The 23,891-nt window shown below is 45.4% G+C and overlaps 1 protein-coding gene and 1 long non-coding RNA gene across 3 annotated transcripts; one reads left to right on the top strand and one right to left on the bottom strand.

The window, feature by feature from the left end:
- The first annotated feature begins 24 nt into the window (after window positions 1-24).
- Window positions 25-23,391, top strand: LOC135377686 (metallophosphoesterase 1-like). 2 transcript variants are annotated; one of them, XM_064610284.1, is made up of 10 exons: window positions 25-126; window positions 2,831-2,947; window positions 3,148-3,320; window positions 3,540-3,610; window positions 10,215-10,356; window positions 10,548-10,734; window positions 17,851-17,925; window positions 19,350-19,472; window positions 21,763-21,903; window positions 21,971-23,391. In XM_064610284.1, the coding sequence occupies exons 2-10, from the start codon at window positions 2,840-2,842 to the stop codon at window positions 22,118-22,120; spliced, it is 1,170 nt and encodes a 389-aa protein (XP_064466354.1). In that variant the 5' UTR covers window positions 25-126; window positions 2,831-2,839; the 3' UTR covers window positions 22,121-23,391. The 2 variants fall into 2 exon arrangements, with proteins under 2 accessions (XP_064466354.1, XP_064466353.1); XM_064610283.1 differs by lacking the exon at window positions 25-126 and adding an exon at window positions 148-272.
- Window positions 19,860-22,175, bottom strand: LOC135377687 (uncharacterized). The gene is made up of 2 exons (XR_010418179.1): window positions 21,709-22,175; window positions 19,860-21,632 (listed from the first exon to the last, which is right to left on the bottom strand). It is a non-coding gene; the product is annotated as an uncharacterized LOC135377687 (long non-coding RNA).
- Window positions 23,392-23,891: the final 500 nt, after the last annotated feature.

Raw genomic sequence — 23,891 nt, forward strand, 5'->3', positions numbered from 1 at the left:
ACAAAACGTTTAGCAACTGACAGTAGTCATACGTATATTTATGACCTTAATTATAAATTCTCAGTCATTATTTTTTATGCCAAACTGTAATTCTCTTCTACAGCCTTCAGTGCAGGGCTTTTAGGTGTAAGTTCAAATTATCAAATTACTAACGCGTGCTGTGTTGCGGTTCCACTAAGGATTGCACTTGCACTTCTGTACAAAAATGGAAAGTACTGGGAACTGCTATCGTACTATGTTATTATGACTACATGAAACGAATACCGTTTCTGGTAAGATATTCGCCTTCGAGTTTAACACAGCTTCTTTCCAATTTGTCTAGCGAATAAAAGTGTGTTTAGTTGCGTCGGTATTTCCAGGTAATGCATCCAATGTGTGCTGTCGCCGTTTTGAATTATTTTATGCTGTCCGAAATATTCAGTGCTGAAGATTATCGCCCACTGCCACATACACACCGCCATGCGCTCATTCACTCCAATATTTGAGAGGAGATACATGAAGTTGGGTTTGGTAAAGAGGAAGCCAGCGTTAACTGCTTGAAAGTGCTAGGCTGTGTATTGTCACTTGGAGCATGTGGCATGCATATTGCAGGGGTTTGCCACTTCCAGAAAGTGTTACACATTATTGGTCCACCCTGTATGAACGCCTCATACACTACGTGAAACAGAGCTGCGTATCTAGGCAAGGAGCTGCAGTGTGGGGTTGTTAAAGTTAATGTATTGGTCACCAGCAAATCAAAATCAATGTCATGGATAATGTCGTTCACAGTTAAAAAGGATAAAACCCTCAGTGCAGGGAAAGACGAGGACACTGACGGCACTAAACTGCCAGCCAAAGAATTTTTATTTCGCGAACGAGGCCTTCAGTACATAGGAACCCTCCTCTCCCCCTTTTATTCCCTCTCGTGCTGGACAAGAGCCGTCGCGAGGCGAGTTTGCGCTCGGGGAAGGGTAAATATGAAGCATCCACCCCCCCCTATCCCTGCCGTTAGAAGCTCTGTAAACAAAGAAATGAAAATGCTCATTTGCATTGCCAAGATCGTAAATTCAAATTCTCTCCATTCCCGCTTTGTACTGTACAAACAACCTGCCAGGGCCTGCCGTTCGGCGCCTCTCTGGCGAGCGCCCCCCCCCCCCCCCCCCCCAATATCACGACGGCTCTGTGCTGGACTTACTGTTTACACTACTATCTCTTACGCACCCAACTGTTATGATTAAGATAAATAAGTGAATGCCCACCGCTTAATGATAATGGTTGTGTGTGCAAGAGATAGTAGTGTAAACAGTAAGTCCAGCACGAAAGGAAATAAAGGAGGAGAGGAGGGTCCCCATGTATTTAAGGCCTCATTTGGAAAAAGAAAAATTCTTTGGTTGGCAGTTCAGTGCTGTCAGTGTCCTCGTCTCTTTTTGTGTTCCGTCCTCGTCCTTCCCTGCACTGAGGGTCTTATTCTCTGTAACTATGAATCACCAACCAGCCCAAGTTTTAGCCCTTTTCCATGTCGGTTTGTTGAGTTACGACTGTGTAGGGCCCACTTTCACTTTCAACATTCATTAGCTAGCGACATCTGACCTGGGATGACCCTGAGGGCACACACGGGATATTAGGAAAAATGTCAAAACTAGATCAACTCAGTGGAGGATCCGGGGGGGGATCGCTTCCCACACGAAAAAGTCCGTTTATACGTTGAATTCCCCCTCTCTCCCCTCCCCCACTACGTGCCCCCCAAAGTGAGCGTCTGGATCTGCCCCTGGACCAACTATAAGACATATGGCAAATCCAGACAATAATATTAAGTGCCTCAAGAAGCTGAGATAAGTAAGAGTGCCTCCACAAATTGCTTAATACTTACATGCAATGATCGGCAGTCACCAGGCACTAAAAGGAAGGCTTTCTCACATGCTGCAGTTGAGCTACAGTCATCGTTCTTGGGCAAGAACGTGTGTTATGTGCTGTGCAATCCGCCGCAGGCAACAACAAAAAATTTATGACGAGGTCTTGTACTGCTGGATGACCACGTCGTAGAAAGTTTGATTAGGAGCTAGTATTGTTTTGTCCAGATGGTAGCGGGGTGGTGTTGCAAGGCGTTGTTGTGCAAGAGAGATAGAACAGAGGTCTTTAGGGAAGTGAAGTTCCCTTTCACCTCGGTTACATTAGAGAGGAAAGAGAAATTTGAAAGAATAGATCTCGTGGCACAAACTCTAATCCATCAATCTTACTACGCCGTTTCAGGTCCCGTTTCGTGAAAGCGTACAGAGGTGTATACAACTTTTTTTCCCTTTTTTTAAGCATAGACTGTTTCTTTCCTGGACTCGGAAGATAGACCTAAATATTGCACTTGTGTGAAAGCTTCACTGAGAAATGTACTTTCATTTTTGAAAGTTGTTGTCTTTATTGATGTCCTGGTTGACAAATAAGCTTCTAAGTTATTCGGTGAAGTTTACTTTCACACTTTACACTTTTAATAAATGGCAATTAATAGAATGTGGCTGTTATTCTTTATAATAAATTTTATGATAGATAACTGAAGAAAGTTACTGAAGATAGATAAGTACGTGAAGTACAATGAATAAAACAGCAGGAGGGTCTGTGTGTGTCTGTTGTCCCCTTTTTATGTCCGTGCCTTGGTTCTTCTACATTATGATGAAGCACCAGCTTTCCTGCACCCTATCTCTACTCTCACTTAAAATAGCAGGCCTTGTAACATGTATTATACTCTCCCGTGCTCAGAAAGTGCAGCATACAGAAGGATTTAATCTTCTTTGGAACTGTCATCACATTTCAATAACTTCGCAGTGTCTTCTCTTTTTTATTTTCGTTTGTTGTTCTGCAGGATACTTCCATGAAAATGACGTTGACCGTGAGATTTTTCACCTCCTGTCGAAGACTTAGTCGTTGTAAATCGGTAGCTGTTGCTATTTCCATCTCCTTGTTGTTTCTCTACTGTGAGGTGAGACCATTCTAATACATGTACAGAGGCTGAATATTATGTTTTGCTGTTTGGAATACATGGCATTTCATATTTATAACTGTCTTCAGTGTTTATATGTTAAATCATGGAGCACTCAATTATGTGCTCTGTAGGACCTTCTACATCAAATTTTGTTATGTAGCGCACTGTGCACAACTTTCCTATTCTTTCTTCAATAGGTTATTACTTACTATGTAGTTATACGACAATGCACTTGGCCAGAAATCGGTGTTGACATTGAGGGTGGTGCAGTTGACCCTACTGATGAAATGCAGCCCTTGAGAATGATGCTCCTTTCTGACACACATCTATTAGGACCAAAGACAGGACATTGGTTCGATAAGCTTCGTAGGTAGGTCTTGCATACATTTCTTAACATAAGTTGATGTTGTGCAAACTTTTGCTGAAAGTGACCTATTTAGTCCTCTTGATTGATAAAATAATCTAGGTAGAAGTCTGTGGAGGTAAGTAGAAATGAACTCATTTATTACCCTAGAAATATGCAGAAATAAGGAGCTGACACATTTCGCTACACACTAGCAGAATAACTGAGATTGATGTGTTATTGCAGGGAATGGCAGATGTATTGTGCCTTCCAAACTGCCATGTGGATTCATAAACCAGATGCTGTTGCTTTCCTTGGTAAGACGTAGTTCCTGTGTACAATCCGTGTCTTGTACTCCACAAACCACTGATAATGCATGATCCTCCTTTACCTCTATATTGTGGAGCTATGACTGCAGACTTCAGGCACAATCGCTGTTAATTTTGTCAGAAGTAGGCACGATACTCTGAAGAGCGAGTTTTAGTATACCATTGGTAACATCACCGTCAAGTTACCATCCATGCCGGAACCAATGACAGTGTGCATGACTCAGAGTTTTATCTGTTGATTGGGTGCGGTAAATGCGGTGGCCTACCAGGCTCCCGGTAGCGGAATACTAAAACTATAGTATATACTGCCACTCAGATACCTGATAGTGATATCAGAGGAAAACACGTTTTCCATGAGAATTAGCAGGGCGCAACATTTTACAAACAGTATATTGTCATAATGTGACGTAAGGTGAAGCGTTCAGCTTGTAGGTGTGCAGAGCTCATAATCGAAGAGGGCTAAGAGAACTACAGACTAGACAGACACACACGTGCACCCACTACCAACAGGAGTGGAATGGAGTGAATACAGTATGCATGCAGTCTAATGGAGCTAGGGTTGCCACCAGGCCGGTATTATACCGGCACGGCCGGTTATTTGCTCGCTCTGCCTGTTGCCGGTAGGAAGGTGATACCGGCAGCCTTTTGCCGGTATTTGTGACTCAAGACCTTTCATATGGGCTTTTGCGGGGTTTTCCCTTCAACATTCCACTACGGCTTGAATAAATCTGGAGGATAGCCCCAACTCTGCAGTCATCAGTTCTTTCCTTAGTTATTCATTATTGTTATTATTATTATTACACACAGGAACACATGTTTCCTCGTATTATCTTGAACTCTATCTCTATCTCTCTGTTTTCTGTGTATGCTCTTCCACCCCTCACCCACTTCCCTTTCCGGCGAGCATTTCCCCTTTCCCTCTATTCCACCTCCTCTCCCTCAGCCCGTATTTTTCACTACGGAAGGTTAATTTTTTTATTTTTTTAATTGGGTGTTAGCGCCGCGAAGCGCTACGGAAGGTGGCAACCCTAAATGCAGCTCTCTTAGTGCTCTTAAATTATGAGTGATGATTGTTTGCTCAATTCGTACACATTTTTATTACATTTCAATTGTACAAGATTTTACCTAGCAGGCATTTGCGTGAAGTTGAATCTGAATTTGTAGCACTGCAAATATATGCCGAAACAAAAAGAAAAAGCTGTTAGACTATTATCCTGTGCACTTAAACATGTCATGACAAGCTGTGGTGTGCGGAGTGAACCAGTTATGACCTCACACTGGCCGTATTCATCCTCGCCCATGTAGTAATACACCACTGAAAGTGTAGTATACGCGTGAAATCAGACATTGTGGATTGTAGACACGATTCGAACCTATTCACTTGCGGGTTCTAAGTGGAATAATGTTTTGGATTTACCTTACTTTCCGATACTACAGGGTCTTACCCTATAAAAGTCTACCCGCGCCGGCATGCCGTGCTTGCCAATTACTCAATGCAGGTGGCACATTGTGTTGCCTACGTATAAAGCTCATAAGGACATCCAATCATGATAAATATCGAAGTGATTGAGTACCTTCCTTCAAAACACTTCAAAGACCTTCCAGTTCTCGTTATCTGCACAGAACACCACCTTCTCACATACACAAAGCACCACCACTCCCTGAGATATGAAGTACAGAAAGACCTTTCTGAGGTTCATCTACCCAGGGAATTTGCACTCTTTGAATATACGAATAACTTTTGTTCTTTAATAAATAACCTTTGGTTCGTTTGTTGTTGATTATTTTGTTTATTTTATTTAAATTTTTATTCCGCATTGTTCCTGCTTTGTTTCAAGCCCTTCCCCTCTCTAATGCTGTAGCCCTGAGGGTAAATAAATAAATAAAACCTTCTCAGCGTCTCATCATATACTAGCTGTTGAAGCATTAAAAAAAAGAATTTTGGGGCACGAAGTTTTCATGAAACGACCACAGGGCTTAATATTTTCATGCCACATTATTTTAATATGCTTTTGCACTTGTTAGGCACGCGAAATTTCGACTAGTTAAATCAGTCTGCTTCGCAACTATTAAAGATTTCTTTGGAAGTAAATGAACGCCCAATAAATGCCCTCAATTATTAGACTTATGCTCCGCCTTTACCGACATAGCCCATTACCACGTGAGTCCTATTGTGCTTCTATGCTTGTGCACATGTATGAATTATTTTACTATAAAGGAGCTTTAGTCATGCGCGCGGTTGGAAACATGATCAGAAATTTCATGTTTCCCACCAGCCACAAGAGAGTATGTTCTCCTGCAACAAACATTTTGTACTGTGCAACCAAACGCGACACATAACTTGCGAAAACAGGAGACACGTAAAAAACTTGGTGACAATTTGTCCACCTTGAGTTTTCGGATGGCGAGTAAATGTCCGGTGAGCAAATGTCCTGAATTCGATGCTTGTAAATCCCAAGCCCACATGTAGATGGGTAGAAATCCAGCGAACCGGTAGAATGTAGGAAGGAGTTGCCTCAGGACAGAAGCCGCCGATATTTCGAACAGAGACAGGAATTTTCCCCACGTAATCACTAACCTCCTTATCTTTCGCTATGCTTGCCAATTCTTGCCTGTTGTCTCGTTTCGTCCACGTGTTCGTGAACCTTCCATTTTTCTGTAACCGGTCTGTAGCCTAGATCACTACGTTCACATAATCCCCTCCACACTCTAACAAAGCAGCCATTCACTCCGGCCGTAAAACCCCGTACGGAACCTTTCTTCCCTCCGGGCTGTTGACCCACAACTCGCATGAACCTTTAAACACGTCACACCTAACCCTTTAAATACCATGCCAATGATGAGGACGGTGCCCAGAAGAAGAACAGTCTCTGTTCGAAATATCGGCGGCTTCTGTCGCTTCGGGTCGGAAATTTTTTTATCGAGATGCGCTTTTGGAAGGGCACGTCTATTTGTGAGAGGGTTCCTATCGCTCTCGTACCTAAAAGAGCAGAGAGAAACGACTGTCGAAGTTGCACAAAACCTGCAATATTGATAATTTTTTCTGCCATGTTACATATCACGTGTCAGAATGATTTTTTTCTCGTTGAATCCACGCAATGTGGACATTGCATCGAAAAACATTTCAATCCCCTAGCCATTTTCTACATAAAAAATACCAAAGTTCAGTTTTTTTTCGCAAAAATGCCTAAACAGAGGCAACGAAAAAAACAAACTGCCGGACGGCCTATAATCTCAAGTGTGGTATGAAAGTGTAGATGAATGCCTCTAGTTCACAGGAATAAAATATCTTGAGGATGTTTTCCCTTGTTAGGGAAATACAATTTTTCGAAGTGGAGCGGTGTAGGAGCCACACCGCACCTAAGGTTTCGGGATTCTGGGGGCTCCTTTTCCCCACAACTGCTGAGCGTCATATACACTTTAATGACCAACTCATGAAGCAAATAACATGTAGCAAGAGACTTTCCTAAAGATATGGGAAACACGGAGCAGTCTAGAGGCGCACAACTTTGTTTCTGCTTTTGGTCGGTGTGGAGTGTTAGGCGCCCGAATACAATTTTCCCACAATTAGTACAACCGTAGCGAAATTGGGACGCCTGCAATAGCCCCCCGAATCTCTCATGCGCGAAGCACCCTCCTTTGCCTTCACGATAGACACGTGATGAGCGCCGCCACGCGCGTCACTATGCGACGTGAGTGGTAGGGGCGCTCCTCATTGGACCTGGGATCACATGATCGAGGTGAGCAACACCGCGCAGGCTGGAGCGTCTGCTACCGCTTCGGAAACGCTAAGCATTCTCCGGCTGCATGATGTCCGAAACGGGGGATTTGAAGGCTGTCAACGACATGACCGACTTTTTGGGACCACTGACACCACGGGAAGAATGAGTGGTGCAGCGCGAATCTAACTGTGTGTTGCACAGCGATACCCCAGTGCTTCCCGACAGTGTGCAGCCTGGCTGACCGTTTTCACTGCACAGTTGGTTCAGTGGCTAACAGGTGGCGCCACAATAGCGCCGTCATTGCTTGCTTTCTGCTACTGTGAGTTTTATGAGCAGCGAGTGTGTCCTGTGCCTTCTCCTGGTGTGGTACTGGTACTGTGTACTGTGCTGTCGCACCAGGAAGGTCTTTAGCGATGCCATCGGGACGTGTGTGTACATGCGGCAGCTGCATCGCCATGCCGACTGTTCCATCGTTGACTTATGACAAAAACGCTCGGCGGCGATTAATAATCGCTCTCGCTGAAGTATAGACTACATATTTGAAGGTTTGTATCAGGCTTTGTATCTTTTGTCTTGCTTCTTCCTGGCTCATTCGGGGGAACCTTGTGCAAGCGACAGTCAGGCGTTGCCTTTCTTACTCACACAACCCTGAACTCCGCGCTGGTGAGCTATACGGCCACACACTTCGCTGATGTAGGTTGGTACACGACAGATCAAGCAGACTTCGCCGTGATTGGGAATTAGCGAATACAGTCAAACTCCTTTATAGCGAACACCTTTTTAACGAAAATACCACTACAGCAAATTTTTTTTGCGGTCCCGCTGGAGCCTATAGGTCCAATAATGGACATCCTTTTTAACGAAAATACCTTTACTGCGAATTTTTTTTGCTGTCCCCTGAGTTTCATTGTAAAGGAGTTTGACTGTACGAGCGGAGAGATGCCCTACAGCAAACGCCTCTGAAGTAATCTTGCTTTGAACGGCGCACTGGCCCGTACGTCGCTCCCCAGTTGTATACTGGGGTACATTCAGCGGCAGCCTCTGTGTGTAACCGAAGTGCTCACACATTCTTCGCCTGTTTTACAGATCGTGTAGGCTAAACGAAAGACTGCATCTCTTCTACGACTACGTCTATCAGCCATCTTATTATCTTCACTTACGAGCCTGCGGCCAGTTCTCAGCACTTACACGTGCACACGATCGGACCTGCGACGCCACCTGGATGTTTCTTGCCACTTGTTATTTTCTTAATGGGTTGGTCATTAAAGTGTTTATGACGCTCAGCAGTTAAGAGTAGTGGAGAAAAGGTGCGCCCGGAACCCTGAAACCTCAGGTGTGGCGTGGCTCCTACACAGTACTATTTCAAAAAATTGTATTTCCCTAACGAGGAAAAACACCCTCAAAATATTTTATTACTGTGAACTAGAGACATTGATCTACACTTTGATACCCCACTTGAGATTCTAGGCCGTCCGGCAGTTAACTTATTCGTTGTCTCTATTGAGGCATTTTTGCGAAAAAGCTGAAATTTGAGATTTTTTATTTAGAAAATGGCTTCACCTGGGGGATTGAAATTTTTTTAGGTAATGTCCACATTACGTGGATTCAACTAGAAAAAAAATCGTTCTGATATGTAATGTAAAAAATCATAATGTAAAAAATCATCAATATTGCCGGTTTTGTGCAACTTTGACAGTCGTTCCTCTCTGCTCTTTTAGGTCCAAAAGCGATAGGAGTCCGCTCACAATAGACAAACCCTTCCCCAAGCCCTGTTAAAATTTTCCTGATCTACTGACGGCTTCGCACACAAGAGACGCGCAAAGGGAGAGAGGTTCACGCGTTGCGCAGAAGTTTGGCACCACCTAGGGGAGAAGCGGTTAGCTTTAGGACCAAAATATTTTTCATTTGTCCTGTGCATGTGAAGTGGAACATCATAAAAAAAATTTTGTCTAAATCCGGGATGCTCGAGCCACCAACCTCGGACGTTTGAGCTGGGATGAACCAAACATGAAGAGCACACCTGCAACACCTCTGAGTGGCACACTGCTCGAGGTTTACCAGCAAATGCATAAATATTAGTGGCAGTGACCAACACCAATGTTCTGGCCACACTAGGAGGTAGTATACACAATATTTGACCCTTGAGCAATTACTAACACTGTACAATAACTGGTTTAGATTACAAAATGCTACAAATATTAAGTTTTGTGAAGAAAAACAATGGAGTCAAACCCTGGTACCAGCCTAGTTTAGGAGACTTCAATAACTGGTAAAATGCATTTGCCCCTATGTTCTAGACATTCACCAAAATTTCAGAGCCTATTAGGTTTGCCTGATATGTTAAAAGGGTTGCTTGAATGCACATAATATAAAACTGCCTATAGTCGTGTTCAACTTAAGAAGGAAAAGAAATCTAGTCCGTCAGCTCTCAAAATATTGCTGCGCCGCAGATAGGATGGCTGGAAGCAGATTGGTCACACTCTCTCTCTGTGCCAAATAATGCAATCCATCATACTCACCCTGCTTCCGTATTGGCTGTTAAGACTGGCCGCACGACACTACGCTGCAGCAGAAAGTGTGCTCCCCTACTGATGGCGCATGGTGGCGCTGCAGCATATCTCCTGGCGCGCTATTGCGTCTCTTTATCTCCAGCAGCATATAGTTGCAGCAGCAGTAGTTGACGGACTAGATTTCTTTTCCTTCTTAAGTTGAACACAACTATAGTTTATGCTGTATTATGCTTGCACAGTCCCTTTAAATGCCTAACATCAGCAGTCGACAAGCAGCAGTTCACAAGAAGTACTTATTAGGCACTTGCAAAGGCTCTATAATCAGTGTGTGGTGACAGGTACTTTTTTGGGTGATTACAGGTGACATTTTTGATGAGGGTCATTTTAGTGACGACCTGGAATTCAAGAGATATATGGATCGTTTCTATGATTTGTTTTATGTACCGAAGGGTACATATGTTCTGGTTGCTGTAGGAAATCATGATGTAGGATTTCATTATAGGTATGTTACTCATGATATCTGTGGTACAATTATTATTTCTGTTAAGGTCTCTTGCAAGTTCGCCATTTTTAATCTTTTCTGTGTATATGTCAAGTCACTGAAAATCGCTTCCTCCTCTCCTCTCTTATGCAAAACTCTTTAATCACTTTATGCGCAGTATACTACGTTAAGTGTTGTCTCTCATGTTTCAGGATGCTCAGGCATTTCACAGACCGTTTTGAATCCGGATTCAACACATCATCTGTTCAGATGACAGTGCTGAAAGGCAATATTTTTGTCACAATAAATAGCATGGCAATGCATGGAGATGGATGCAGTCTATGTGAGGAGGCTGAATATAGGCTGGACCACCTTAGGACAGTGCTACAGTGCTCCCAGGTACCCGCATACACAGCATAGCTTCCAGCTGTTATTGCTGCTCATATTATATAATGTTCCTCAAGGTGGCAACCCATAAGACTGCCCACTATTTATATGTTATGTACTGCAGCTATAGCAAATACAACAGTACAGCTGCTAACATGCAGATATACTTTATTTACAAAATCTGCCAAATGAGTAGTGCATTCCACGAAGAAATTCAGCACCATCATCATATGAATCTTTGCCAGCTTCACTTGCCCCATTCATGTCTACCACAAGCATCCTTGAGCCCCTATCTTGAGGCTTAATTATTCTTTTTTATTACATAGATAGCTGTGAAAGCCTTCACATATTTGGCCTTTTACATTCCCCAGACTTTTGTATGGGCAAGAAATGCAGGTTTGTTATTTCCTATTGTGCAGCAGAAAAATCATGGTTCTGTGAATGAATAGGTTCATGTTGTAAGTATTTTGTGCCTTTATTTATGATCATCATTCGCTTTTGTGAAATTTTTAAGAGATCTAGGTGGCACGTCCAGTATGAAATAATTTCTTTTTGAAAAAGTGTGTGCATAAAAAATTGCATACTCAATGTAACTTTGCACCTAAAAGGTAGAAGGCTCTGAAATGTGCAAGCACACATACATTTGAAAAGCACATGTTGTATAATAGCATGCAACGTATTTCATTTCATTTTACTACTATCTCAAAGGTGTTCAAAGTTGAACACATTACATGAAGAAAAAGCAATAGCAGATAGAGAGAAGGGTGTATAGTCAATGCTTCAACACAATAACACTTGTGGGAATCCCGTCTTCCTTACCCCCCACCGGTGCACGAACCAACCCGTCTACCTGCCGACGCGCAGGAACAGATAACACTCGTTGCAGAAACAAGACAATGTGTTTAATAATAAACAGCACAACTTACATCGTATAGTGCTGAACAAAGGGCTCGGTTAATTCCCCAGCTAGACAAAACAGGCCGATATCACACTGCCCCGTAATCGCGGCAGCCGCCCCCTTATCATTTGCTTGAGCCGAGCACGATAGGCGCGCTCCCTCGTGCCGGGATAAGGCGAACCTCCATACTCCCCCCTCAATCACTGGTCCGGGTAATCTAGGACAGAGTCCTTGGCACTCATCGGAGGACCGGCCAGCAAGTTCGGACGAAAGCGTCGCAAAAGGGCCAGAGTGGCCCCAATGTCCTCAGGCCCCAGGGATGGCGGCGATGTTGCATCCTGTTGAAGCAGTCGGGTCTGGTGTGGAGCTCCAGTCCTATGGGTGGCGGTGTGAATCTCGGGCACCCAACAGACATGACAGAGGCGCGCCAATTCTTCCGGGGTGTAAGATGGGGGGTCCTTGGTGGGATGCCTCTCCTCGAGGGTGAAACCACAGAAAGGCTCGGCCACGGAGTTCAAGGGGTCTCCCCGCAGTGGACGGGATTGATCCCGCCATCGCCTCCTTGAAACGAAGCCGACTGTAATGGTGTCCTGCAAACACCATCCATGTCACCACATGGTGAACCCCTATTGCAGAGCCACGGGAGGAAGAAGCTGTTTGCTGTGGCGGATGGTCCTGGTTACGTCCACGGGCTCAATAAGGACGGTAGGGTGGAATAGGCCTTCCGGATCGCCTTCCCCGCATTTTGCGAAGGAGAGAAGGGAAAGACGTCACCTCGAGCACTTGTGTGAGCGAACATTATAGTGGGTAGTCCCGGCAACCACGCCCTGGGCAGTAGACTCGTCGGGGGATCGTCCACCGGCCCTAGGTGGACTTGAGGGAGAGCAGTCTTGGGATGCTGGATCGGGGTCCTCCTCCCACCTGTCGTTGTCCGAGATGGGCTGACGGAAGTCCTTGAGGTCTTGTACGTGGACGGGGCCTGTTTGCTCATTGTCACTGCAACGCTTGAGCCTGTAACTGACTGGAGTTAGCCGCGCGCTTACCCGATAAGGGCCGTCCCATCGATCAGCGAGGGAGGCAGCAAAGCCTTTCGCTGCATCACTAAGGGATATGTTCGCCTTAGAACCAGGTCTCCTACGTGGTAAGTGATCTGGCGTCAACCTTTGTTGTACTGGAGAGACGGCTCCAGTCTTGCGACCTCAAGACTCTCGTGCCAAACGAATGGCAGTATAAATCCTATCACGAAGATCATTAGCATACTTTGCGTACGAATGACCAGGTTGTGTGTGCCTTGTTCGCAGTGTGTTTTGGAGGAGGAACACAATTTCCTGTGGAGTGGAGTGGAGTGGCGTAACTGCCTGTCAAACCGGCGGCAAGTTTCACCCGCTGGGAAAGGGATGGGAGAGGGGGATGAAGGAAAGTGAAAGAAAGAGGAGAGAAAGGTAAAGATGATGGAGTGGGGGGGGGGGGGGGGGGGGGATGGCAAGGGTCCAAGGTTTCTGCAGCTGGTTCTAGAAGATCTGGGAGGCAGCTACAGGTGAGTGTCCAGGCCGGTGTAGCTCAGGATCTTCAGCAGTTCCCTCTGTATACGTCGGCGCTGGTGTTGGGGGGGGGGCCCATGGGGTAGATCAGGTTAACCTGGCTGTGGTCGGTGATGCCGGCACTGGTTAGGTTCTGGAAAAGAAGTTCTCTCTGAGAAGCAGTCTCTCTGCAGCGGGTAATTAGGTGAGCAACACTCTCCTGGACTCCGCAGGTTCCGCAGCGTGGGTCGTCGACCTGGCCGATCGTGAAGGCGTGCACTTGTGTGAAGGCACACGAGGAGACCTCGTTCTACGCGTAGGAGACTTGGTTCTAAGGCGAGGTTCTCCCTCACTGATCGATGGGACGGTCCTTATCGGGTAAGCGCGCAGCTAACTCCGGTCACATACAGGCTTGAGCGTTGCAGTGACAACGAGGAAACAGGCCCCGTCCACGTACAAGACCTCAAGGACTTCTGTCAGCCCATCTCGGACAACGGCAGGTGGGAGGAGCATCCCAAGACCGCTCTTCCTCAAGTCCATCTAGGGCCGGTCGATGATCCCCCGACAAGACTGCTGCCCAGGGCGGGGTTCCCGGGACTACCCGCTATACCGTTGGCCCACGCAAGTACCCGAGGTGACGTGTTTCGCTTCCCTCCTTCGCAGAATGCGAAGAAGGTGATCCGGAAGGCCTATTCCACCCTACCGTCCTTATCGAGCCCATGGACGCAACCCGGACTGTCCACCACAGCAAGCAGCTTCTCCCTCCCGTGGCTCTGCAATAGGGGTTCACCATGTGGTGACATGGACGGTGTTTGCAGGGTACCATTACAGTCAGCTTCGTTTCAATGAGGCGGTGGCGGGATCAATCCCGTCCATCGCGGGGAGACCTCTTGGACTCCGTGGCCGAGCCTTTCCGTGGTTTCACCCTCGAGGAGAGGCATCCCACAGAGGACCCCCCATCTTACACCCCGGAAGAATTGGCGGGCCTCTGTCATGTCTGTTGGGTGCCCGAGATTCACACCGCCACCCATAGAGCTGGAGCTCTACACCAGACCCGACTGCTTCAACAGGATGCAACATCGCCGCCATCCCTGGGGCCTGAGGACATTGGGGCCACTCTGGCCCTTTTGCGACGCTTTCGTCCGAACTTGCTGGCCGGTCCTCCGACGAGTGCCGAGGACTCTGTCCTAGATTACTCGGACCAGTGATTGAGGGTGGGGGGGGTGGGGGGATGAATATGGAGGTTCGCCTTATCCCATCACGAGGGCCTATCATGCGCAGCTCAAGCAAGTGATAAGGAGGCGGTTGCCGCGATTACGGGGCAGTGTGATATTGGCCTGTTTTGTCTAGCTGGGGCCGAGCCCTTAACCGAGCCCTTTGTTCAGCACTATACGATGTAAGTTGTGCTGTTTATTATTAAACACATTGTCTTGTTTCTGCAACGAGTGTTATCTGTTCCTGCGCGTCGGCAGGCAGACGGGTTGGTTCGTGCACCGGCGGGGGGTAAGGAAGACGGGATTCCCACAAGTGTTATTGTGTTGAAGCATTGACTATACACCCTTCTCTCTATCTGCTATTGCTTTTTCTTCATGTAATATGTGTTCAACTTCGAACACCTTTGAGATAGTAGTAAAATGAAATGAAATACGTTGCATGCTATTATGCAACATGTGCTTTTCAAATGTACGTGTGCTTGCACATTTCAGAGTCTTCTACCTTTTAGGTGCAAAGTTACATTGAGTATGCAATTTTTTATGCACACACTTTTTCAAAGAGAAATTATTTCATACTGGACATGCCACCTAGATCTCTTAAAAATTTCACAAAAGCGAATGATGATCATAAATAAAGGCTGCAACAAATTTTCATAAAAAGGGGAATTGCCTTAGGACGCTTTTACTTTTGTCATTGGATTAGTCGACTGGGCTGCTACTAGGAAACTGTATTTTTTCTCAGTCAATGGACTAAATAACAGACATATTTTAATCAACTCAATTATTGACTTTAGGGAGCACATTGCAATTGCGATATTAAAGCGACAGTGACAGAGCGACAGTGACGTCGATATCTCCGCCCTCACTTAACGTCGCAGAAAGACGTCACATGCAATTCAGGCAAACCCCTTTTTGCGGTATGTTTCACGATCTTTGTTTCCTTGTTTTATCTTTTGCTTGCAGAGAGCTTTGTGCATCACCGCTACATATCAGCACTTATCACACCGGGGAAGGGTGAGAGCTGTGCCCAGCACAAGGAGAGGAGTGATATGGCAAGTGACTCCGAACACGTGAAGGAAGAAAAGAAAGCAAAAAAGAAATACAAAAACAAAGATCGTGACACATACCGCGACAAGGATTCCCTACATCGTGTATGACTTTTTTCTGTGAAGTTAAGTGAGGGCGGTGATATCTACGTTGCTGACACTCTTTTGTCGACCACTTGCGGTTTACAGTAGGCGACAGCAGTCAAATACTTAGGTCCGTAGAGCGCGCTGTGATTACTTTTGTGCTTCATCAGTGCCTCGAGCATATCATGCGGACATCCGGCTTTAATATTGCAATTGCATTGTGCTCCCTAAAGTCAATAATTAAAAAGTTGATTAAAATACCTCCATTAATTAGTCCCCCAATTGAGAAAAAAGACGGTTTCCACGGAACAGCCCCGTCGAGTAATCCAATAACAAAAGTAAAAGCGTCCTAAGGAAACTCCCCATTTTATGAAAATTTGTTGCAGATAAAAAGAAACACCCTGTATATATTTACAAGTCAAGCGTGCCACATCCCAGCTGTGTACTGCCGTTTCGAGCTTCTTTGCTCTCATCGGCACAGCGCAGGGATGTGACACGCTCTAGGGTCGGCACAAACAGTGTGTCTCTGCGAGACATCAATGTTCCAGGGTGTTAGCAACACCTCTGGAGGCCTCAGTGCAAAGCCAGCTAGTACAGATACAAATAGTGAAATGAGCAGATGCTCCGTGGCTGCACGTGAGGTATGTGTTTACAAGTCAAGCGTGCCACAATCCCAGCTCTGGACGTCCGTTTCGAGCCTCTCTCCAGAGGTGTTGCTAACACACTGGAACATTGGTGTCTCGCAGAGACACACTGTTTGTGCCGACCCTAGACCGTGTCACATCCCTGCGCTGTGCCGATGGGAGCCAAGAGGCTCGAAACGGCCGTCCACAGCTGGGAAGTGGCACGCTTGACTAGTAAATATATACTAGGTGTTTCTTTTACATACTTACTACTTACTTTTGTCATTGGATTACTCGACATGGCTGTTACTAGGAAACCGTATTTTTTCTCAATTAGGGGACTAATTAACGGAGATATTTTAATCAACTTTTTAATTATTGACTTTAGGGAGCATATTGCAATTGTGATATTAAAGCCTGATGTCCGCATGATGTGCTTGAGGCATTGATGAAGCACAAAAGTAATCACAGCGCGTGCAACGGACCTAAGTATTTGACCGCTGTCGCCTACTGTAAACCGCAAGTGGTCGACAAAAGAGCGTCAGCAACGTTGATATCTCCGCCCTCACTTAACTTCACAGAAAAAAGTCATACACGGTGTAGGGAATCCTTGTCGCGGTATGTGTCACGATCTTTGTTTTGTATTTCTTTTTGCTTTCTTTTCTTGCTTCACGTGTTCAGAGTCACTCGCCGTATCACTCCTCTCATTGTGCTGGGCACAGCTCTCACCCTTCCCCAGTACGATAAGCGCTGATATGTAGCTGTGATGCACAAAGCTCCCTGCAGGCAAAAAATAAAACAAGGAAACAAAGATCGTGAAACATACCGCGAAAAGTGTTTGCCTGAATTGCGTGTGACGTCTTTCTGTGACGTTAAGTGAGGACGGATATATCGATGTCACTGTCGCTCCTTTGTCGATTACTTGCTGTTCACAGCAGACGACGGAAGTAAAATACTTTGGTCTGTAGCGCGCGCTGTGGTTACTTTTGTGCTTCATCAGTGCCTCGAGCACATCATGTGCACATCATGCTTTAATATCGCAATTGCAATGTGCTCCTTAAAGTCAATAATTAAAAAGTCGATTAAAATATCTCTGTTAATTAGTCCCCTAATTGAGAAAAAAATACTGTTTCCTAGTAGCAGCCCCATCGACTAATCCAATGACAAAAGTAAAAGCATCCTAAGGCAACTCCCCTTTTTATGAAAATTTGTTGCAGCTAAAAAGAAACACCCTGTATACATATATCTGGCGTGTTTGTACCGGTTATGACGTCACTTACCAAACCTATTGAAGCAATGTGTAACCCCTGTTCCTCTTTTGTCCTGACAAAGACTGTGCCACTGGTGAAATGTCGATCCTTTTCCATTTAGCTTTAAATGCGTTGTTTTAATGTTTCCCTGTTGAATAAACTAGTGTTCCTAACTTCCCTGAAATCTGTTGTCTGTGTCTTTCTCCTTCCACTTCTATATACAGGGTGTTTGCTCTAACGTGTCCAGAAATTATATTAAAGCAAGCGATAATAGAGAAACGAGCGCTACTTTTCAGCTACTTGACTAAGAAACAGGTGCTACTAGTGAAGCAGTACCTGTTTCTTACTCAAGTAGCAGAAAAGTACCACTTGTTTTTTTTTTATCGCTTGCTTTAAATATAATTTCTGGACACGTTAGTGCAAACACCCTGTATATCTGATATACAAAAATATATGTATATATTCAATTGTACATTTAAGTTTGTTTTCCCAGGACCAGGGAAGAATGGCCCACCAGTGCACAAATATGGGGAATCTTCCTGCCTACAGTCGGCCTATTCTACTGCAGGTAATGGTTTTTGTTGGCTTCTCGCGAGATGCAGTTGCACATCATGCTCAGAGCCAAGGTGACAGCACACCCACTTCCCCTTGAACCAACTCTAGCTAAACAAATGCAGTTGTTAGAAGGTGATTGTGATCCTTGTTCCCCATTGCACCATGAATTCTGTGGACTGGTAGTTTGCCTGTAGTTTGTAGTGCCACAGGGAATATTTGCAAATTGAGGAGGAAGAAAAAAGCTGAAGTTAGTAATATAAGAAGCACAAAGTGACGAGTCAACTCCACCACGTGTGTGAGGTTTTCCCTGGGTTTTCTGGCTGATGTTGGCACAGTTCCCCTAAATCTGCCCACGATACATACTAACCCCTTTGTCTCACTGTCCTTTATCAATGTATGTATGTATGTCTGTACACCTCTCATAGCCACAGTTGCTTTGCAGTCCTAACACAGGATTAGGAAAGAACAGATATGTTAGTGAGACGGCAAGGTCATTTACCCTCCCCAAAACAGTACCGTATTTTTTGGTGTATACCGCGCACACCCGGAAATTAGCGAAATTGTATGCAGTCAAATGTATGACGTGCGGCGATGCATAATGCGGGTCATAGAGGTGAAGGTGCCAGCACTGGTAGTGTTTCGACGACATCACCACCGCTAAACACGTCAACAAAGCGCTCGCTTTCGAATTCCGGCGCAAAAGCCTTTTTCTTCTTTGTCGTCGACAGCTTCCGCTTTCGGGTTCCGAAATGCTGGACGGTGCCATACTTTCATTTCAAAACTCGTTTGTCCATCGTAAGAATCGTCCACGTTCGAAAACACAGCAAGAAATAGGAACTAAAAGTTGCGGTCACAATCCCCTCGTGAGAAAGAGCAGACGCTCCGGCGGCCAGAGGAGCCGGTTGCCAAGGGCAACCGAGGAGCGGCCAATCTTTACGCGCGCACAAATCACGTGGCACGGATTTCTCGCTTCGGGGTCTTGGAACTTTCCCTCTTCGTCAGAGCGCTTCTCACTGGAGAAGTTCGGATGCGCGGGAACTTTGAAGAGGACTAAAAGTACTGTCGATTGGTGCAAAGATGACGTCGCTCGATGATGTCGTTCCCGAGACACGGCTGTTTGAAAAACGACGATGTTTCTTCATTTTCGCGATATTGCCCGCCACCATGCCTCAGAAAAAACGAGTTTTGGGGCACTTTGAGGCGGATTTGAGCAAAAATACTTTGGGATCATATAGAAGACAGGTTTTTGTCACCAAGAATGTTATTTCCAGAAAATCCGTTTTTTTGTCATTTTTTGCGAGTTGATCCCCGCGTACCTCCTTAAATATATTGTTTTCTGCAACAGATGATTTACAATATTTGTGTGAGACACTCTGTATGATGATGATGAAATAAAAACTTGTTGACCTCAACCAAGTACCATTTTCTATTCCTTAGCATTTCCCGCTTTATAGGGCCTCGGACGATGCCTGCACTGAACCGGATGCTGCTCCTCTGTCTCTGAAGCGTGAGAAATTCAGAGAGAAATGGGAGTGCCTGTCCAAGCTTGCTACTAGAAAGGTGCTGTTATGTTGATTTCCAAAGACTTAGCCAGTGGTCAGTAAAGTTAAATTGTTCCATGGTGTTTCCTCATTGTCAGGTGGCCCCAGATACGTAAGAGAATGTATGCCTTTGCCAGTTGTGGTGTGTTTAGAGTATTGTCCCTATTCATTAGCAATATTCATTCATGTGCTTCCTTGCTCTTCTGCAAATTGCAGCAGGAAACATGCATTTGAGAAGAAGTGGACAGCCACAGCAGCTGTGAAATGCACTCAGTTATAGTGTAGAACTAAAAGCGTAGCAGTGACTGCAGCAAATGCACTTTTTGATTTCTGAAGAGTATGATGGAAAGTTGTTAGTTTACTCTAGTGTAGATGTAGATGTGAATCGAGAACCGAAGAACCACAGTGCTGCTTCAAAGGTTTATTTTATTACAGGTGTTTTACAGGTATTTTATTACATTATGGGAAAGTTACCAACATAGCTATGTCAAATCAGCAGTGTTGCTTGATGCCCCGATAAAGTGACCACACTCGCTCTGGTGTTCTGCGATTTTGGGCTAGCGATGTACAGCCTACAGGGCTTTGGCTGTCAACAATATATCGATTTGGACAACACAAGTGTCATCAGTACACATAAGTTCTTTGTGATTTGCAGACTTCAAATCTTGCATTTGTTGCTAGGGCGTAATGCAGCTAAGTAGTAAATACATAGTGAACATAACTAAATAACAAGGCAAATTGGTACATCTTAATTTTTCATCTAAAGCAAACATATGATTGTCTGACGAACAATATAATAATCATTTTTCAAGTCTATTCCACTCTTAGCAGATGATGTCATGTGAATACTAACTGTGTGTTGAAATTATTATGGTTAAAACCCAAGGGGGAAAACAACGTCTGCAAAATGTTAGGCCGACATATGCTTCCGACCTAAAACTCATTGCTTGCAAAAAAACGTTGAGCCAAGCTTGGGGATTGACATTGGCCTTCGGCCCGACTTAGGCCTTGGGCCAATGTAGCAAACCGACCTATAAGACATAGGCCAACACAAGGCCAGTGTAGAGCCGATTCTAGGTAGTAGCCGGCCATTAGTAGGCTACACAGTGGCCCATGGGTTAACAGCAACCATGGGCCAACTATGGATCACTTGGAGTAAGGAGCAGGGCCCATGGTTATGCAGTACTCTGATCCCATTGCAGTACGGTACCATGCAGATTCCAATGCCATTCTATTGCATTCCCTGAGTGTCAGTCATAGAGGCATAAAATCGCTACAGGAGAATTTAAAAAAAACACGCTTTGGCTCTCACGAAGCTGATTCACTGTTGCTAATAACTGGAAGTAGATTCGCCAGTAAAGTGGGTTAGATGACGCTTGTGTAGCTACATGCGGCACGTGCAGGAGGGTGGGACTACAACCACCTGGGATTTCTTAATGTGCAACCGAAACCACACACACAAGGTGTTCGAAGCGAAGGCCCACATTGTTGCCGTCCTCAACCTGGATCGAACCCATCATCTTGAGCTCAGCAAGCAAGCATGCTACTGACTGAGCTACCAAGGGCGATCGGAAGTTAATCTTCATCTCGTCTCAAAATAATTTTGCAAGTGGAAAAAATTTATTTGGATATGTTGAATCCGGAGAACTACAAAGACAGCGTCTTTTCTTTATTTTTTTTGTTTCGAGTAGCAGCTGCGTTGTTTTTTCGAGTTTGTTTGCAGTGCAGGGCCGACATTGGCCCGCTTTTCTTATGCCAAGCTCTCAATACCACACCCGCAACACGTGCGCACAACTTCTTGGTCCGCGCCGTTTGCCAATCAGCACCGTGAGCGACATTACACAGACGTCGGTTCAAGGTGCAGTGGCCGACGAGGTCGTTTGCCCACCAAAAACCCACCACTAACCGATGGTCGGCAGACGGCAATTTCCACTTGGGAAATTCGTTTACACAAAATTAAGCTGGAGTCAAGAACCACTTGGTCTTTGCTAGAGCGGAGTCATCTGGGGAGGAGCATACTTGGCCCTGTACCATTTGATGCCATATGCACTGTAGCACACTCGTGCTCCTCAGTCCACTATTCTCCATTGGAGTCGACGGCTGCTGCTTGCAACTGATCATTGTTGCTCCACTGTAAACATTACATTGTGCACAGTAGAATTGCATTATCTGGGTTTTGCTGCAATGCAAAATATATCCGAATGAGAAATCTGGAAAAAGTGCTTGGTACAAAGTGCTAGCAGCATTATTATTACCTCCTGCTTACTGGAGTCGTATCTTTACTGTGCAAATTACAATCTCTCCACTAGTTGCTGCAGAAGGTCAAGCCTCGTGTTGTCTTCAGTGGACATACGCACCACGGATGCCTCATAACACACAAAGGTGATATCCCTGAATGGACTTTGCCTTCGTTCAGCTGGCGCAACAAAAATAACCCTAGTTTCGCGTTGGTGAGTTTTTCACTGAAAAGGTTGTGACGTTGCAGTAATCTGACTGTTTGCTTCCTTTGCTTTACAGGCGAGCTTCACACCCACAAACTTTTCTGTCCGTAAGTGCTACATGCCGCAGGAGTCCACAGTAATTACCACATATGTGCAGGGCACAGCAGTCTGCTTGGTGGGATGGTGGGCATTAAGTCGGTACCTCGACCGTTACAGGTCACGATAGTAATTTTTTGTGATGTTCCCCTTCAGTTGAATTGTACATTCGCAAAATATTTTACTTCCGCTTTTGCACCGTTCTCCCACCAGGCGGCGCCAAACATGTTCACCGGGCGCGAAACCTTTCTTCATTCCCGGGCTTCCGGCATATGAACTATTAGTTTGATTTCGAAAATTCCACCGTGCTCGTGCTGAGAAGGGGCCAGTCGACTTCTTAGCACATTGTCATGTATCTTTGACAAAAATTACTGGGAGAGAACGACGCCAGAAACAAAGCCCAGTGCGACAAAGTTCAACATACTTTTATTATAGCAACGCGGCACCTGTGCACAATTATTTTTTTATTTGGTCCACATCACATAGACGTTTAAAAGTAGTTTTTCTGAAAAAAATCACAAAGTTGCGGTTTTTTGGTAAAACGGGGAGGTTCGGATTAAAAAATAACAAACTGCTGGTCCTAGGATGTCCATCTTGAACTAAAACGTAGCACAATGACTATATCTTTCAACCTTAAAATATCTCGAGGGCATTTTTTTGTTATTGCCACGTAACGATTTTTTTAAATCCGGTACCAGCAGCTTGCAGCCCCGACAGAGTCCGCATAGCCTTGAGCCAACTTTTCCACACAACACTCTGCTTTCGCAGCATTTTCGGTGTGGTTGTGAAGCACTGCTGGTTTAAAGGTCACTGCATGCAATTATCCTGCAATTCTCTGGCAGAAGTGACACAACCAGATTGGCAACATGTCCCTGAGCTTGGGCGAAGGACAAAAGAGAAGCACCAAAACAGGCAGCACAACGCAGGGCTGAAACCTGCAATGAAAGTTTTAGTATAACAGGTACAAGTATATAACATGAAGAGACCAGATAGGGGAAAGGGAATGCCGCTTTGCCGTCGCTGAAGAAGCGAATATGACGCCTGATATCTGATTCATTCTGAGTAAAAGTGAAACAAAGCAGAGAGGAGACCGTTGTGGCCGACAAAGATGCCTTCCATTCTTGTTATCCACAACTGAAAGGTTTAAGTAAGCAAGCAGGGGAAAGAAAGAATCGAGAAAGTCGAATAGTCTATGTGGGGGTGATTAGATTATAAAGGCAAGGGGCGTTAACCATGGACGGATTACTAATGCAGCCTGGAATGTGAGTGATAAAAGCTGTTTCCAAGAGTGTGCGAGAAGTATCGTCTTTGCAGTGCAATAGAGTTGTTGCGAAGCGTAGAACGTCACCAGTTGTAGGATAGAGAATTTGGAGTCACAGAAGAAATACAACTTCTTTACACTACGAGCCGTGTTTATTGTAACGTCCGCTTCCTTAGGAACCCCAGTCCTGACTGCCTCCTCGGGACATGCAAACCGAGTGTCAGGTTACACCGTGTCTGGGAGCCGGACCACACATGCCAGGCGACGCCGCGAGTTCGAAGAAATGTACTGCCTCGCAGGTTAACGTGATCGGTCTGGCACGGCATCTGTGAGGATGGGGGGGGGGGCTCGAGATATACCTCTACCCCCCATTCCGGCAGATTTTCCTGCTACATGGCGACCCCCCCCCCCCCTCTTCTCTCTTTTTTTCAGTGGGGGCCCCCCTGAGGATCTTCCCTGGATCCGCCCCTGATGGGGGGGCCGCGAAGGAAGTCTGTTTTTGAGAAGGTAATACAGCGAGCCTGTCGGCTGCTACCGAGTTTTAGCCTCACTGAAGAGAGGTGTTGCAGAACTCTTAGAGGGCAGCACAAGAACGGGGATTTTCTTCTTCCTTTGGGAAAACGTTTTAATGTAAGACACA

The sequence above is a fragment of the Ornithodoros turicata genome, chromosome 1 (assembly GCF_037126465.1).
Source record: "Ornithodoros turicata isolate Travis chromosome 1, ASM3712646v1, whole genome shotgun sequence".
Lineage (NCBI taxonomy): Eukaryota > Metazoa > Arthropoda > Arachnida > Ixodida > Argasidae > Ornithodoros > Ornithodoros turicata.